The following is an 18012-nucleotide window of genomic DNA, read 5'->3' on the forward strand; positions in this document are numbered from 1 at the left end:
CAGGGTCTGTGCAGGCATTTTTTCGGATCCATCCTCCTGAGGGAGATTGTGCCATCAGTGTATCAAGTCTTGACCTGAATGGTGGCCAAGGGATAGCTGTTTGCAGGGGCAAGAGTGGAACTGGGCATGAGGACCAGAGAGTCCATCCAGGCTGTGTGTGAGGCTCCCCACAAGGCCAGAAAGAGCCGGCGGCAAGAAGAGAAGCAGGAAACCATGTCAGTCACAGGCAACTCTCCAAAGGCCTCTACATTTCTGCAGGAACTCAGAGAGTTCAAGAGCTCACCCTTCCAGGTTGTGATCAAGGTCTATTTGTCAACATAGGAGGACAGAACATATTTCCCAGTTTGTTAGCTTGCTATATCCCACATACCATATATGTGCCTTCAAGTATACCCTTGTCCTGGGCCCCACAGGAGGTGGCAGTGGGTCTGAAGAACCCACCTGAATTGAGGAGATCATGTGCCATACTCAGCTGTCATATGAAGAGTACTGGTCCTTAAACAGCCAGTGAAATGAAACTGAAGCCATATAGGAAGTACTGAAGATGGCCATGTGAGACGGTGGTTACTGTGGCGCCCGGTGCTATGCACATGACCTCTTCCCCATTCTCAAACCAGCCGGTTAGAAACCAGCTTGCGATCAGTCTCCTGCTGCCCTCCTCCTCCTAAGAGGCAAAGGTGCCCTGAGGAGGAATTCAGGCTGTGGGTCAAGCAGCTCTGACTCTGAATTCAGCTCTGCCACTTACTAGCAATGTGACCTGGGGCCAGGTCTTCCTGAGCCTGAGTTTCCCCACCTGTAAAATGACATCTTGCTACAGGGATTCTTGTAAGGAGTAGAGCAGAGGAGTGAAGCGCTCTGCAGTGTCCACCATGTGATTAGTACTGGTGTTAGTTTCAATTGTCAGTTTCTAGAGGACGGGAACTATACCTGCTCTGATTTTATCACCTAGCATGTCTGTAAAATATAAGAGAATTATATCTCCAGGCCATTAGATTTCCAACCACCCAGATTGTGCACATTCCCAGCACAGCCAATTATGTCAGCTTATGCTGAATAATCTTTACCAACTCAAAGTGGAAGTGCAAAGATTCCATAAAGAAGTTCAATTCCATCTGGTTTGAGTTGGTGTTTAAAAAAAAAAAAAATTCAATTCCAAGGCTCAAACCAACTCACATCTCCTTTTTTACATAAGTTTAATTCTGAACTTCATCATGGGATTTAACCAGGTTCCTAATCATGCTGCAATGTCCCTAATTCCTTATATGAGTGAGATTGTATCGGATTCCATGGGGTATAAGAATAAAACCTTGGCATTCCACAATTTGACTGCTGGTACAAGTTTAGCATCCCAAATGTGAAAATCCAAAATCCAAAATGCTCCAAAACCTGAAACTTTTTGAGCACTGACATGACACTCAAAGAAAATGCTCATTGGAGCATTTTGAATTTTAGATTTTCAGATTTGGAATGCTCAATCTGTAAGTGAGTATATTCCAAAACCTAAAAAAAATCTGTCCAAAACACCTCTGGTCCCAAGCATTCAGGATAAGGGGTACTCAACCTGTAATAAAATGACATTTCCTCCTTCAAACCTAAAAAAAGGAAGGAGTGCCAAGTGTGGTGGCTCACACCTGTAATCCCAGCACTTTGGGAGGCTGAGGTGGGAGGATCGCTTGAGCCCAGCCATTTGGGGGCAGCCTGGGCAACATAGCAAGACCCTCGTTTCTACACAAAATTTAAGGAGTTAAAAAAAAAAAAAGAAAGGCCGGGCGCAGTGGTTCATGCCTGTAATCCCAGCACTTTGGGAGGCCGAGGCAGGTGGATCACGAGGTCAGGAGATCAAGACCATACTGGCTAACACGGTGAAACCCCATCTCTACTAAAAATACAAAAAAAAAAAAAAAAAATTAGCCAGGCGTGGTGGCGGGTGCCTGTAGTTCCAGGCTGAGACAGGAGAATGGCATGAACCCTGGAGGTGGAGCTTGCAATGAGCCGAGATCACACCACTGCACTCCAGCCTGGGTGACAGAGTGAGACTCCGTCTCAAAAAAAAAGAAGAAGAAGGAAGCGGTGGGGAGGGACTAGATTTTCCAACTAGTAGATGAGGATTTCCTAATAAATTTGGGAGCTAGTAGCTTTTCAAGCTGCTTAACTATTACCATGTCCTACTTACAAAATTATTTTCTCCATGGTTCACCAGATTCTCAGAGAGGAGAATGATATTGCTGCCAAGGGACCCTTTCCACTCAGGTTCGTTAATACACTCACCCTTCAAGAACTCATCCAAAACACTCCTCTCCCCTAATGATCTGAAGATTCTAGAAAAATGAAGAGCATCTCCTACCAAACAATTAGCATTCGTCTGGGCTAAAGGAGTTTAAAGTAAACATTCAAAGGGCCAACTGAGACTCTGGAAAAGACTCAGCTCACAGCTGAAGAGAATCTGATGGCACGGGCAGCATTGCGTGGCGTAGAGTACGTGTTCGGAAACCAGAGAGATCTGAGCAGAAATCCCACACGGGACCAAGAGGCTGTATGGCTGGGCCCGGGCAACTCACTGAGAGGCTGCGAGTCTCACTTTTCTCATCTGCAAAATAGTGATAAGGCTACTTCTGCAGGGCTGCTGTGAAGATAAAAGGGGAAAAATATGTCCAGCCCCAAGAACAATGCCTTGCACACTGCATGTGGTTGAGCAAAGGGGTGAAGAATATCCAATAGTATAGACTTGCCCATTTATGAACTAAGACCAAGTAATTCTGCCCCTCCTCCTTACATGGATAACTGATCTACCTTTAGAAGGCCTACAAACAGGCCGGGCATGGGGGCTCACGCCTGTAATTCCAGCACTTTGGGAGGCCGAGGCGGGAGAACTGCTTGGGCCCAGGAGTTTGAGACTAGCCTAGGCCATGTGGAGAGACCCTATCTCTATTTTGTTTAATTAAAAAAAAAGAAAAAAAGAAGGCCTACAAACAATAAAAATGGTCAAACCGACAGATAAGCAGCAAAACAGAAGATGACATAAGAAAACGAAACTTCACTGGGCACAGTGGCTCACGCCTGTAATCCTAGCACTTTGGGAAGCCGAGGCGGGCAGATCACAGGTCAGGAGATCGAGATCATCCTGGCTAACACAGTGAAACCCATCTCTACTAAAAACACAAAAAAATTAGCCGGGTGTGGTGGCACGTGCCTGTAGTCCCAGCTACTTGGGAGGCTGAGGCAGGATAATCCCTTGAACCTGGGAGGCGGAGGTTGCAGTGAGCCGAGATCACGCCACTGCACTCCAGCCTGTCGACAGAGCGAGACTCTGTCTCAAAAAAAAAAAAAAGAAAACAAAACTTCATAACTCCTGCAGTGGTGGACACCTGTAGTCCCAACTACTTGGAAGGCTGAGGCAGGAGGCTCACTTGAGCTCAGGAGTTCAAGACCAGCCTAGGCAACAGAGTGAGACTTGGTCTCAAAAAAAAAAAAAAAACTCTCAAAAAACAAACTTCGTAATTCCTGGACAAATCCAATAGGTGATCATTCAGAAGTATACCTATGACTTAAGAAGTTCCTAAGTTATGACTTCATGTTGTTGCAAAAAGAAATAAAGAAAAAGGAAAAACAGAAAAAAAAAGTTCTTAAGTATCAACTGGTTCTTCAAAACCAAATATATTTTGGATCCTTGCGGGTGAGGCAGAAGAGGGTGGGGGGCGAGATACACAAGTATTGAAAACTATAATGGCACTTTTCTATCACATAGGAGATGAGGATTACTTCAAAAGTACTTATAAAATATACGCCGTTTTTAAAATTAACAAAAGAAATAAGGTTCTATATTGTAACTATTAATAAACATAGTGGGTGCTTCAAAATATTGGTTAGTTACTGATATGGAGCCAAAATGTTCTAATGTCTCTTATGTAAACCCTACAACTCTTTTATTATCCTAGAATTGTTTTTCTAATTACATAAGACAATATATGCTCAGTGAAAAAAACTGTTTGGAGGGCCAGGCACACTAGATCATGCCTGTAATCCCAGCTACCAGGGAGGCTGAGGCGGGAGGATCACTTGATCCCAGGATTTCAAGGCTGCAGTGAACTATGATGGCACCGCCGTACACCAGCCTGAGCGACAGAGCAACACTCCATCTCTTAAAAAAACAAAAGAAACAAAACGTTTAAAGTTTGGAAAGAAAAAGGCACCAAGAAAAAAATAATTCATATAGATAGCTAAACAGACAGATAATATATGGCCCACCCCCGGAAGCTTCTTATTAATTCTGTAATATGCTAAATACATAAAGTATAAAACTTTGCTTTTCCACTTTTACTTTCAGAACTCATTTTCGGAAATAATCCTCAGTGTTTTCTCACACAGAAGTTGATCTTTTCCTATCAACCAAAATGATGAAGTATTATAACTACACCTTCAAATCAAAGTCTGTAACACAAATAGACTCCAAATCTACTTCTGCTAGAGTTTCTGAATCCTTCCACTTTTAACCTAGACTACAAATAATTTAAAGTTTCACATATTCTTCCACGACCTCAAATCTAGGACCTGTCAGACTTTATTTGCCACAGGAAAGGTCAGTGAAAGAAAAGATTAGTTCAATACTTCTTTCAGCCCCACGACTGGCACTGTGCTGCCTCTTCTTAAAAAACAATGCTCTTTGTCCCGCAGCGCCCTTAGTGAGCCAGCCTCATTGTACACTGGGTCCTTATTATTTTCCTAACAAAGGCACCTCTAATGAGATATGGAGGTTCAGAGGGGATTCTCTCCACTCCAAGTAGGTGTCAGACTGATGAACGTCTTAGAAAAATATGTCCGGTCTGTGTCCAGTCACCGTTCAGATGCATTAAATAAGCATCTTATTTGTGGCAGCCTTCTGCATGAATGGCTAGACATCTTGAGGATGCCTGTGTACCTACTGTATGACAGGCAAGGTGCTCATGTTCAAGGCAAGCCTTAAAAAAAAAATTAGGATTTCAATGTACATTTACCAAAGCTCTGGCGAGGTTAGGTGCCTTGTTCAAGGTGTCACAGTTGGAAATGCTGTCCCAGCCAGGTGTGTGAGATCCACAGTCCCATCAGCTCATCCTGTGGTCACAACCTATTCACGGTTTGCATCAGAAACGTGGGAGGCTGTTCCTGGGTCTTACAAGTTCCCCAGATATCTCTAGAAAACCCTAGCCCAGGCTGCCCCACGGTGGGTCCCGCTGCTAAGGAGAAGTGGGCACAGAGGGACCAAGGACCATGGGCTTTCCTCAGCAGGGAGGGAACTGCAGGGCAGATGTCCATGGTGGTGATGATGAAGATGCCTTCCTTACTGTCCTCTATGGCAGGCCCATAACATACCTTCCCTCGCATAATCTTCTCAACAGCCTGGTTATTGCAGGTGACAATAACCAAGGCTCTGGGAAATTCCAGCCACTGCTCCAAGCCACCCAGCCGACCGATGGGACTTGAACCTGCGCCTCCTGGATCCGGGCGCCCTCCCCGCGGCCTCCCGAGCCCTGAGTGCTGCCCTCAGCCCTCCCTTCTCCGCGACGCCCCTCGCCCGGTTGCTCGCAGCACCCCCAAGGCCGTTCCCGGAATCCCCCGGGCGCGAGGGCCCGGGCGCCAGCTGCCCGCTCTGCCCACGCCTTCTCAGGGATCCTGGCCCTGGCGGCCGCCGCGACAGACCCACTTACGCGGATCGCGGAGCAGGACGCCCGCGGCGCGCAGGGCCGCAGCCATGTTTGCGCCGAGTGAACGCATTGCCGGGGCAGCCTCGGCCCGAGTCCGGGCTCCTCCCGCGGCGGCGCGCCCAGGTGTCCGCCCAGCAGTGGCCGAGCCGGGTAGCGATCCCCACGCGCGTCCCCAGCCCCCTGACCTCGCGCCCTCCCGGCGCGCCCGCTCATTCGCTGCCGGGCCGGGGCGGGCGAGGCCAGGCAGAGACACGCCCCTCGCGGAGAGCCCGCCCCAGCTGGGCGCCGCTCCCTGCGTGAAAATGGGCCCGGGGGCTGAGCTAGAAGCCCGCTCCCCACCACCATCGCAGGTCACTGCAAAACCTGCTGGACTCCTAGTTGCGTGCCCTGTTTGCATCTGCCAAACTAGCGAAGTCAGGATCCTCAGCCATGACTCAGCAAATAACTTTTTTCGACGTTTCCATTACTATTATTTAGATATAAGGATGCTTTTGCCTCAGTTCTCCAGTTTGCCTGCCTAGTCACAACACAAGTGTGCAGATCCTGTTTTGTTTTGCTTTATTTTCAGAATAGAAAAAGGGATTATTCAGTTTCTCTGCACCCTCTCTGTGTAGCAGAATTTGACAGGTGAAACTCACTGAAGAGCATTAGGAAAAGTGAAGGCCAGCCTGGCAAGTGCATTTCTTGGAGGGACGGTATGATGTTTGTCTGTATCATATCCGCGCACCTTCCCAGTTTAGCCGCCCGTCCCGCCCCCAAGGTCGCACACTGAGACCACGGGGAGGAACAGGCGCACATTTCATTCCTACACCTCCGTCAGCCCACCCTGCCTATATATGTTCAGTGCATTGTGGAGCAGGAAACCAGCCCTTGGTACAGAAAGGTCTCAGGCATCGGTATTCATTGAACAAATATTGAGCACCTACTATGTGCATTGGGAAAACAGTAGTGAAAAGAGTAGACGGGGGCTTACATGGGGTTAGGGGAGACACAGAAAATAATCACAACATGTAATACTTTGAATGATGGAGCCCTTCCACGGCCTCCCCTCTTCTTTTTCCCTCTCAGGACAAAAGAAGAATGAAGCAAGGTAAAAGAGATGGGGTAGGGTGGGGGAAGGGACTAATGCAATTTGAAGCAGGTGGGTCAGAGTCTCACACATTCGAGCAAAGGCCTTATACACATTTGAGCAAAGGGGGCAAGCCATATGGAACATTCAGGGAAGATGGAGTCTAGATTCAGCTGAAACCCAGTTTTCTGTAGCTTAAATATGTGCTACTGATGGAATTAGTTTATTTCTTATTAAAGTTGGTCCTCCTGATGGTTATAAGCCCAATGCAAAATGTCAAATTAAATGGATAGCCTTTCATATTACCTACATGATCTTCATATCCAAGCGGATGTCCTGAGAAAAGCACAGTAAAACCTGCTCCAGGTATCAACCCACCTTCCTTATATATGTGGCTAATTCTCTACCCTCATAAAAAAATTATAGTCTTCTTAAGTTGCCCTGTAAAGAGGTGATCTTCATGAATAACATACTTCTCTACCTACAATCTGAACCCATTTTTGTGTTGTTGTTGTTTGTTTGTTTTGTATTTCCAGTAGATACAGAGTTTTGCCATGTTGGCCAGGCCGGTCTCGAACTTCTGACCTCAAGTGGTCCACCCACCTCGGCCTCCCAAAGTGCTGGGATTACAGGCGTGAGTCACCATGCGTGGCCTGAGCCCATTTCTTCTAAAGAAACTAAATTGAAAGGCTGCACACCTCGCAATGCTGTGCTGGCAGACGTGTAGACAAGGCCAGAGAATAAAATGGCCGGGGGGGTTAGACGTCTGAGCTATGAAGGCTCTTCTTGTCCCCTCTGGGAGGCCCTGGAGAAAGTCATCCCCTCCATCCAGGGTGCTGGGCCCTCCTGCTGGGTAGAGATAAGGGGGCTTCTGGTCCCTCCCAGGCAAACGCTGATGATTAGTGACAAGGCATAAAGGTGCCAAGTCTCACCAGTACAAAATCAATGGCTGGCACGGGTTAAATTTCTGTCCAGAAATGATTAAGGAACTAGCAAGACATACTTTATTAAATATTTTAATGAATCAGCATCATTTCATTTCTTTTATTCACATCTTGCACTTTCATTTTTACTGACTTCTTTTTTTATTTTTTAATTTTTTTTTTTTTTTTTTTTTTTTTAGAGGGAGTCTCACCCTGTTGCCCAGGCTGGAGTGCAATGGCACGATCTCGGCTCACTGCAACCTCCGCCTACTAGGTTCAAGTGATTCTCCTGCCTCAGCCTCCCGAGTAGCTGGGATTACAGGTGCTTTACTGACTTTTAAAAACTCATTCAAAATTCCTCATGTATAAAACCTCCTGGTGCACATATTAAGAACTCATGGGTTATAACTGAAAACAGAACTTCATTCTTTTTCCCCAACAGAGAGTACCATAACAATTGTTATTCCTAATCTATGGCTTATTTCTTACAAACATTGAATATAACAGCTTTCCAATGAGTAAATTTTTATGTTCTTATGCAGTGAAAGCAGATAAAATGTGCTTTATGTTGGTCCTTTTCAAAACTGGTAGAAAACACAGTCCTTAATCCAGAAATTGTGAACTCTAAATACAGTCTTACCAGAAAAGCCCTTGAAAGGCTAAAGAAATTTGCGGAACCATATGATATACATAATATGAATTTTTTCTGACTTAACATATTTTTAACAAAATGACACACCAATTCCATTAGCAAACAGAAGGCTAAAAAGGCACAGTGTGTGGGCTAACGGAGACAAGGAGCACCCCAACCAGGAGGGAGAGGGTTTGTCTGGGGCCTGGTGACTTCATTAGTGAATAAAGCACTCACCTGTCACAGACACCACTCTGAGTGCAGCCTGTGATCCTAAATAAAATGAATTTGTTGGTTTCAGCTCAGTGCTTCAGGGAAAGGGGTGGGAAATCTCTTCATTCATTATTTGCCATGATTGGCACCTCTGAGCTACACAAACTAAATTTAGATTATTCAACTCTGATTCCTTAATCAGAAAAAGAACTGGGGAAGGGAGGAATCAGGAGGCATTCAGGGCAAGAGAAACAGTGGCTGCATGTAACAAATGGTAAGCTATAATGATTACTCAGAGAAATCTGATCGATTGTCCCTAGAATCATTTTACAACAAAGAGGCCACCAAATCCAGGCCAACATGCCATGCGTTTTGACTTGCCCCTCTTCACCACGCAGAGCCTTCAGCCCAATGGTTGTGACAGGTTTATTAATCCATCTGCCCATATTTCCTGACCGTCTACCATGAGCAAAACATTAGGTCATGTAGAGGATAAAAGAGTGAAAAGGAAAACAAACAACATTCTCAAACAGCTCATTCGCTTATGAAACAAGCGTATGGGAGACTCCAGTCTATGTCAGGCACATGGCAGGCACTGGGTGTGCAGCAACGAACCGGACGGTCCCTAATTTCATGGAACGTACCTTCTAGAAGGCAAGGCAGACAATCGTTTTACAACAAAGATGAAAGACAGACAACATATTGTCAGGTATGGCTAGGGACCAGAAGAAAGCTAAAGGAGGTGGAGGAAGGGAGAGAGGCCGCAACTGCCCAGGTCAGTAGTGCAGTCAGGACCAGCCTCTCTGCAAAGGTGGCATTTCAGCAGTGACCTGAAGGGAGTGACGGTGTTGTCTGGGGAAGGGCTTGCAAGCAGAGAGGCCAGCAAGCGCTGGAACACATTTGAGGCTTGTATTCATTTCCTAGGGCTGCTGGAACAAAATACCACAAACCAGGCAGGCAAATGTGTTGTCGTCCAGTTTCAAAGGCTAGAAATGCAAAATCAGGGTGTCAGCAGGGCTGTGCTCCCTCTGAAACCTGTAAGGGAGAATCCTTCCTTGCCTTTTTTAGCTCATGGCGGTGGCAACAATCCTTGGCGTTCCTCAGCTTGTAGATGCAGCACTCCATCCTCTGCCTCCACAGTCACAGGCTGTCTTCTCCTCTTGGAAGGATGCCAGTCATTTTGGATTAAAGGCCTATTCTAATAACCTCATCTTAACCTGACTGCGTCTGCAAAGACCCTGTTTCCAAGTAAGTTCGTGTTTACAGGTACCTGGGGGCTAGGATGTCAACATGTCTGTTGGGGGAACACAACTCAGCCCCATAACAAGGCTGTCAAGGAACAGCAGGGAGGCCACATGGCTTGAGTAGGGGGGCGGCAGGAGGTAGGGGAACCAAGGCGGATTGATGTAGAACTTTGTAGGTAATGAAAAACTGTGTCTTCTGAGTGACCTCCATTCTTCACTTATACTGCATGACTAAATGTGCCCATTGTGGCTGGGTGCTGTGGCTCATGCCTGTAATCCCAGCACTTTGGGAGGCTGAGGCGGGCGGATCACCTGAGGCCGGGAGTTTGAGGCCAGCCTGAGCAACACAGAGAAACCCGTCTCTACTGAAAATACAAAATTAGCCGGGCATGGTGGCACATGCCTGTAATCCAGCTACTGAGGAGACTGAGACAGGAGAATCGCTTGAACCTGGGAGGCGGAGGTTGTGGTAGGCCAAGATTGCACTGTTGCACTCCAGCCTGGGCAACATGAGCGAAACTCCATCTAAAAAAAACAAAAAAGTGCCCATTGTGATTTTTTTTTTTTTTTTAGCTCATTCATACTGGGTGTTTTTTCCAGGGTTCTCTGCTTCCTGGGTGGTGGAAGGGTCCCTAAGAGGCCTTTCTGATTTGCTTCTTCCAGGACCCAGGGGTCCCACCAGTCTTAGACCAAGTTTGTGTGAATATCTCAACTTGGTTGTCCTGTTCCCTGCAGTTGTATAAATTCACAGCCAGGGAGTAGGCATTCCCCAGAGCCCTGGGAAGATGGCAGGCTTCCTTGTGCTTCTCTGGGCTAGAGAGCCAATTTTCTGGATTACTTTTCACAGAAGTGCTGGGCCTCTGCGGCCCTGCTTCATGGAGGGGTCTGGTCCTAGCTCCACCTTCCTATGGCTGCATGGGCATTCTAGGAGCTGGGTGCATGATGTGTTCACTGTGAAAACTCACGGAGTTGCATGCTTATGATGTATGCCTTTTTCTGTATAAATGTTATACTTTAATGAAACTTTTTTTTTAAGGGGCCCCTTGGTGCCTTTATCTGGCTGGGCTCTGGCTGGGCTCAATTCTCCCTGGAGCCCCCATTCCTAACCTAACAGCTCTGACTTTGAGATTCTCTCTAGCCCCTCCCCTCCAATTCTGATGCCCAGAGATGTTCCTTTCTCACCTAGGATTTTGAGGGCAAATAGATGTATCTAGTAAATCTGTTTATAATGCGGTAACAAGAGGTGAGCAGAAGTTGACCTGATAAAAATGAGAGAGGGTTTCAGGCTGAGAAGATGAAGGAATGCTTTCCATCGAGGAGGTGTCTGAACTTACAATAAGAGGACTGAGATAGGCTGAATGTGCAGAGACAGCAAGAAGGTGGAAGAGCACATGAGAACCAGGAGCAAGACCTTCACTTGGCCACAGCACAGGGTATGGCGAGGACTAGGAGAAAAGGCTAGGGTCCCAGCCCGAATGCACTGAGGGCTTGGCCCTTCATAGGCCAGCAGAGGCATCAAGAGCCATGACAGTCAGGGAGGTGAGCAGCGGCTCAGGGCTGTGGCAGAGGAGAATACTGAGCAAACAGGGTGTGGGTCATAAGACGTAATAGGGGCCAGGCAAGGAGACCAAGCTGGACAGAGTGGCCACAGATGAGGACTGAGGTGTGGAGCAGAGTGGCAATGGAAGTGAAGATGGCAGAGGAGCAAATGGTATGGAGAAGGCCAGGCCCAGTGGCTCACATCTGTAATCCTAGCACTTTGGAGGCTGAGGCGGGAGGATTACTTGAGCCCAGGAATTTAAGACCAGCTTGGGCAACATGGCAAAACTCCATCTCTACAAAAAATACAAAGATTAGCTGGGCATGGTGGTGTGCACCTGTAGTCCCAGCTACTCAGGAGGCTGAGGCAGGAGGATTGCTTAAGCCAGGGAGGCCAAGGCTGCAATGAGCAGTGATCATGCCACTTGCACTCCAGCCTGAGCAGCAGAGTAGGACCCTGTCTCAAAAAATATATTTAAAAATTTGTAATTAAAAATTTAATTTTTTAAAAAAAAGATATGGAGAAGTCGAGAGGACAGGCACAGGTTATGGCATCTTAAAGATAAGAAGCAGGCTGGAATCAAGTAACTCCAAGGTTTCTGGTCTTCATGAGGCCGAAAAAGAGAAGCACGTTAGTTAGCAGCAGAGCTGGTTTGAGACAAAGCTGGGGGCTCTTTGTCATTGCTGTTCTCATTTTGTTTTGTTTCTAACCGCATATATTTTATGCTGCAGGAAGTAGAAAAGACAAAGAGGTACAGCTATTTTTTTTTTTTTTTTTTTTAGACAGAGTTTCACTCTTTTGCCCAGGCTGGAGGGCAAGTGGCATGATCACTTGGCCACCATCTCGGCTCACTGCAACCTCCGCCTCCCAGGTTCAAGCAATTCTCCTACCTCAGCCTCCCGAGTAGCTGGGATTACAGGTGCCTCCCATCACACCCAGCTAATTTTTTGTATTTTTAATAGAGACAGGGTTTCACCACATTGGTCAGGCTGGTCTCAAACTCCTGACCTCAAGTGATCCACCCGCCTCAGCCTCCCAAAGTGCTGGGATTACAGACATGAACCACTGTGCCTGGCCAAATTTTTAAAAAAAGTTTTAGTGGTCATTGATATAGCAATAGTGATTGAACCTAGCCATTCATTCATCATTTTTTCAGAGCCTGCTATGTGCCTTGCATAGCCCACCACTGCCCACAAGCAGCTTATACACCAGCAGAGAAGCAGCTATCTAAACAAAGAGAAATAAAAGGTACAGAGGTCTGTTCTGGGTTCCATACAGCAGCGGGAGGCAAGGGGCAGGGCTGTCAGGACAGCCCCCAGGCAGAGGCTGCTGGTGCCCCGCATCATTTCCAGGAAGAGGGGGCGGCTGCTGGGGGACAGGCCTTGCAGGTCAGGAGAGCAGCAAGCCCTGTGACAGCAAGATGTGTTCTGCAGCTGCTGGTTGGTCAGTGAGAAGGGACGATCTGAAGGATTTAGCGAGGTGAGTACTGAGTCCTGGAGGTGGGCAGGGACCGGCTCACAGGGAGCCTGGTGAGCCACGGTCAAGGTCTGGGCTGGGTCCTGTATGCCACAGACTAGAGTAGCTGCAACAAGGAAAGTTAAGACAGGCTTCTGGGTCACACTCACATTTAGCCCGCAGGAAAAGGAGTTACAATAACTGTAATGGCTTCCATTTATTAAGTGCCAGACATGGAATCGCTGCAACTGGCTTATAAAGAGGAGGTACCACCCTGTTTTACAGATGAGGAAAACAGAGTCACAGAGGTCCCCTGACTTGCCTGAATCCAGTTAGCAAGGGGCAGAGCCAGTATTTGGACCCAGGTATGTTTGGCTCCCAAGCCAGGGCTGGCTCCATACCTTCAGGGTGCATCTCACAAGAGAAAAAGGTGACAGAAAGCAGGGGTCAGGCCAGGCATGGTGGCTCACACCTGTAATCCCAGCACTTTGAGAGGCCGAGGCAGGCTTGAGGTCAGGAGTCCAAGACTAGCCTGGCCAATGTGGCAAAACCCCATTTCTACTAAAAATACAAAAATTAGCCTGGTGTGGTGGTGTATGCCTATAATCCCAGCTACTAGGGAGGCTGAGGCAGGAGAATCACTTGAACCCAGGAGGCAGAGGTTGTAGTGAGCCGAGATCACACCACCGCGCTCCAGCCTGGGCAACAAAGCAAGACTCTGTCTCAAACAAAAAAAAAGAAAGCACGCAGGGGTCAGAGAGCGCCTATGGAGTTCTCACCACTCACCCAGGTGTTCCTGTCACCAATGTCACGGATTTGTTAGAGGCACTGAATTATGAATTCAGATTTGTGCGTGAACCTGAATGCACTAAGGAAATTCTTTTTTAACAGACATAGCCAGAGAATAGGTATCTATCTACCCATTCCCATAACCCAGTTAAATTTCACTTATAACCTTTCAGAGTTATATACTGCTTTTTTCCCATTTACAGAGAATTCATCATTCTCCTTGCTATTTTTTCCTTCCTAATAGCTAATAACAGATCATTTCTTCCCTTTTGTTTATGCCCACTCCCTTTTGATTGGTCTTCAAATACAGAGTAATGACCTCTGGGTAAAGATGGGGCTTGAACACAAGGGTATAGTTTCACTCTCTCCCAAAAACCACACTGAAATGATGGTAGAGGTTTTGTTCATGATGGTGGTATTTTTTGTTTTTAAGCACAAACCTAAAATAATGGGAAAAAAGAAAAAGTGAACCACAATAGAATTTTAAAAGTGGCAGCAGATGAATAAATACTTAATGTTTTAGCAGACCCAAGAAAACTGAATCCTAAGCTGGCCATCCATATTAAACAAAAACCATCCAGATTACACTAGGGGGCTCAGGACTGGCAGTCGCAGGTACCACTGGAAGTAGGAATGAAAGGAGATGCTAGAATGAGATGGACTGAAAGTCTGTTAAAGCAGGCTGGGCACGATGGCTCACGCCTATAATCCTAGCACTTTGGGAGGCTGAGACAGGAGGATCCCTTGAGCCCAGGAGTTTGAGACCAGCCTGGGAAACACAGGGAGACCCTGTCTCAAAAAATAAATAAATAAATAAAATCAATAAAATAAAAAAAGAGTCTGTTAAAGCAGCAGATTGCCTAGATTCCCACCCTGCAGTGGAGTGACTGCTCCCCCCAAACCCCTAAAGCTAACTAGATGTTTGGTTCCTGGAGAGGTAACAGAGGGCTATGGACTGCAGATCCCAAGCACAGCTGAGAGCAGGGCCACCACAGAAAACAGCTTAGTGAACTGTACTAACTGAAGGTGCAGAGACCCAGCCCTCTTCTTTTTCCCTCCACAGGAAACCCAACTAGCCTAAGAAGAAAGACCTAACAGACAATGGCATGGGCCTCCCCTGCTAATCCACCTAGGGCAGATAGCCTACAGTAAGGCTCACATCTATTCACATGCTTGGAGCATCCAATGGACATTTTAATCTCCTATCCTGAATTATCTCTGAATTTTCAGCAGATAACCAAGCAGCACCTGCCATCTCAAGAAAGCCTGTAACAGGAAAGCCAGAGACCAAACAAAGCAGGAAAAAAAAAAAAAAAAAAAAGCAACCCAACGTGGAGGAAACTGGAATGAAACAGGAAGAAAACTAGAAAACTTAGATAAAAAACTAAAGACAGAACTTTCTGAAACCGGAATAAGAATTTTTAAAAATATATTTTTACTATGGTTAACAGAAATAAAATACTCAAAGGACTGGGGAAGAGTTGAGGAAAACGCCCCAAATTAGCAGCTTAATAAAAAAGATGGCCAGGCGCGGTGGCTCATGCCTGTATTCCCAGCACTTTGGGAGGCTGAGGCAGGTGGATCACTTGAGGTCAGGAGTTCAAGACCAGCCTGACGGACACGGTGAAACCCCATCTCTACTAAAAAATTATGAAAATTAGCTGGGCATGGTGCCATATGCCTGTAATCCCAGCTACTTGGGAGGCTGAGGCAGGAGAATTGCTTGAACCCGGAGGCAGAGGTTGCAGTGAGCTGAGATCACGCCATTGCACTGCACTCCAGCCTGGGCAACAACAGCAAAACTCTGTGTAAAAATAAAATAAAGTAAAATAAAATAAAATAAAAAGATAAGGACCAGGTGTGGTGGCTCCACTGTAATCCCAGCACTTTGGGAGGCCAAGGTGAGAGGATTGCTTCAAGCCTGGAATTCAAGACCTGCCTGGGCAACATAGGGAGACCCCATCTCTACAGATAATTTTAAAGATTAGCTGAGTGAGCTGGCATGCACCTATAGTCCCAGCTACCCAGGAGGCTGAGGCAGGATCACTTGAGCCTGGGAGGTCGAGGCTGCAGTGAGCTATGATCATGCCACTACACTCCAGCTTCAGTGACAGAGTGATAACTTGTCTCAAAAAAAAAAAAAAAAAAAAAAAAAGACAAGAAAATTGAAAAGAGGATTTCTAGTATCTAAATAGCAGTTGTAGAAAGGACAAAAAAACAGAGGGGAGACCTTCAATGAAACAATTTAAGAAATTTTTTCACAACTGAAGGGCATGACTTTCTGTATTGAAAGGGCCAATTAGAATGGATACTCTCAATAAATATCATCATGAAATATCAGACATTGAACTAAGCTTCCAGAATAGACAGGTCATATGTAAAGGACCATATATCAGAATGCTTAGGAATTCTCAATAACAACACCAGAAAACCAAACTTCAAAATTCTGAAGGAAAATGCTTTCTTTTTATTATTATTTTTAGAGACAGGGTCTCACACTGTCACCCAGGCTGGAGTGCAGTGACACAATCATGGCTCCCTACAGCCTCAAACTCCTCAGGGCAAAAGATCCTCCTGCCTCAGCCTCCCAAGTAGCTAGGATTACAGGTGTGTGCACCATCACACCCAACTAATAGTTTAATTTTTTTGTAGCGACTGGGCCTCACACCAGCCTTGCCAACATTGCAAAACCCCGTCTCTACTAAAAATACAAAAAATTAGCCAGGCGTGGTGGCTCATGGCTGTAGTTCCAGCTACTTGGGAGGCTGAGACATGAGAATCACTTGAACCTGGGAGGCACAGGTTGCAGTGAGCCAAGATCGCGCCACTGCACTCCAGCCCGGGTGACAGAGTGAAACTCCGTCTCAAAAAAAAAAAAAAAAGGCGGTCTCAAACACCTGGCCTCAAGCAATCCTCCCACCTTAGCCTGCCACAGTGCTGGGATTATAGGCATGAGTCATCGCACCCAGCTGGAAAATGCTTTCTAACCCACAATTCTTTATGGAGAGTATGTGAAGATAGATTTAAAACATTTTTAGACAAGCAAGGTCTCGATGAATTTACCTTCCATGAACCCTTTCTCAAAAAACTACTGGACAGCCAGGTGCAGTGGCTCAGGCCTATAACCCCAGCACTTTGGGAGGCGGAGGCAGGCGGATCATCTGAGGTCAGGAGTTTGAGACCAGCCTGGGCAACATGGTGAAACCCCGTCTCCATTAAAAACACAAATAATCTGGGCGTGGTGGCAGACGCCTGTAATCCCAGCTGCTTGGGAGGGTGAGGCAGAAGAATCGTTTGAACCTAGTTGGTGGAGGCTGCAGTGAGCCAAAATCATGCCACTGCACTCCAGCCTGGGCAACAGAGTGAGGCCTCAACTCAAAAAAAAAAAAAAAAAAAAACTGCTGGAGGATGTGCCCAACCAAAATGAGGATGTAAACTGAAAAAATCAGGAAACATGGAAAACAGGAAACAGGATGTCCAGTACAAAAAAAAAAGGTAAAGGGAACACACAGGATGGTAATGAAAGATCCCAAGATGACAACTATGTTCCTCGAGGGCAACTCGTTCAGATTAAAGCAGGCAAAGGCTCCAGAAGATGGGAAGAAGTAACTGATAGACAACCCAATATATCCAAACATCTTTTGTGATTGAATTATTAAAGAAAAAATAAGACAAATTTAGTATAGGGAAAATAAAAAGTTGGGCAGAAAGAGAAAACAACTATTGTGAACTACGCAGCCAACCAAAATTATAATTGAACTAAGTTGGAAATATGGCGACATGGTTTGAATGTTTGTCCCCTCCAGATCTCATGTTGAAATGCAATCTCCAGTGTTGGAGGGGGCGCCTGGTGGGAGGTGGTGGTCATGGGGAGGAATGGCTTGGTGCTCTTCAAGAAGTGATACGTGAGTTCTTGCACTGAGTTCACAGCACATATGGTTGCTTAAAGGAGTGTGGCACCTCCCCCATCTCTTGCTCCCTCTCATCATGGGATATGCTGGCTTCCCCTTTGCCTTCTGTCATGATTGGAAGTTTCCTGAGGCCTCACCAGAAGCAGATAGCAACACCATGCTTCCTGTACAGTCTGCAGAACGGTAAGCCAAAATAAACCACTTTTCTTTGTAAATTACCCAGCTGCAGGTATTTTTTTATAGCAACCCCAAAACAGCTTAATACACCTGGGGAGATGAGAAGGGTGAACACGAATGGTGGGGATAGGAAAAGGAAGAAATGAAATCCTCATATGCCAGAGAAGGGCAATAAATAACGCCTAAAACTGAAAAATCAATAAAGTAATATAAGCATGTTATTTAGCAATTTGGAGGTAAATACTGAAAAAAAGCTAAAACTTTTGAACACCTTCATTTCTGTAAGTTGGGGTACTAAGACAAGTTATATCCAATACAAAGTTGATTTTGACTGTAGAAACTAGTCTTTGTCCCACAAACAAAGTTTATCAGTATCTCTTCA

General features: G+C 46.2%; 1 protein-coding gene across 3 annotated transcripts in view; it reads right to left on the reverse strand.

The window, feature by feature from the left end:
• The window catches only part of FECH (ferrochelatase), a 37698-nt gene extending 31812 nt beyond the window's left edge, over nucleotides 1–5886 (reverse strand). Inside the window, exon 1 of one of the 3 annotated variants that reach the window (XM_003827249.7) lies at nucleotides 5682–5886. In XM_003827249.7, the coding sequence (XP_003827297.1) occupies nucleotides 5682–5748 (67 nt within the window). In that variant the 5' untranslated portion in view covers nucleotides 5749–5886. The remainder of the gene's footprint in view (nucleotides 1–5681) is intronic. The other 2 variants (XM_003827248.6, XM_034943809.3) reach the window with 2 other exon arrangements.
• Between the last annotated feature and the right edge of the window lie 12126 nt (nucleotides 5887–18012).

This window comes from Pan paniscus, chromosome 17, assembly GCF_029289425.2.
Source record: "Pan paniscus chromosome 17, NHGRI_mPanPan1-v2.0_pri, whole genome shotgun sequence".
In the NCBI taxonomy this organism is placed as follows: domain Eukaryota; kingdom Metazoa; phylum Chordata; class Mammalia; order Primates; family Hominidae; genus Pan; species Pan paniscus.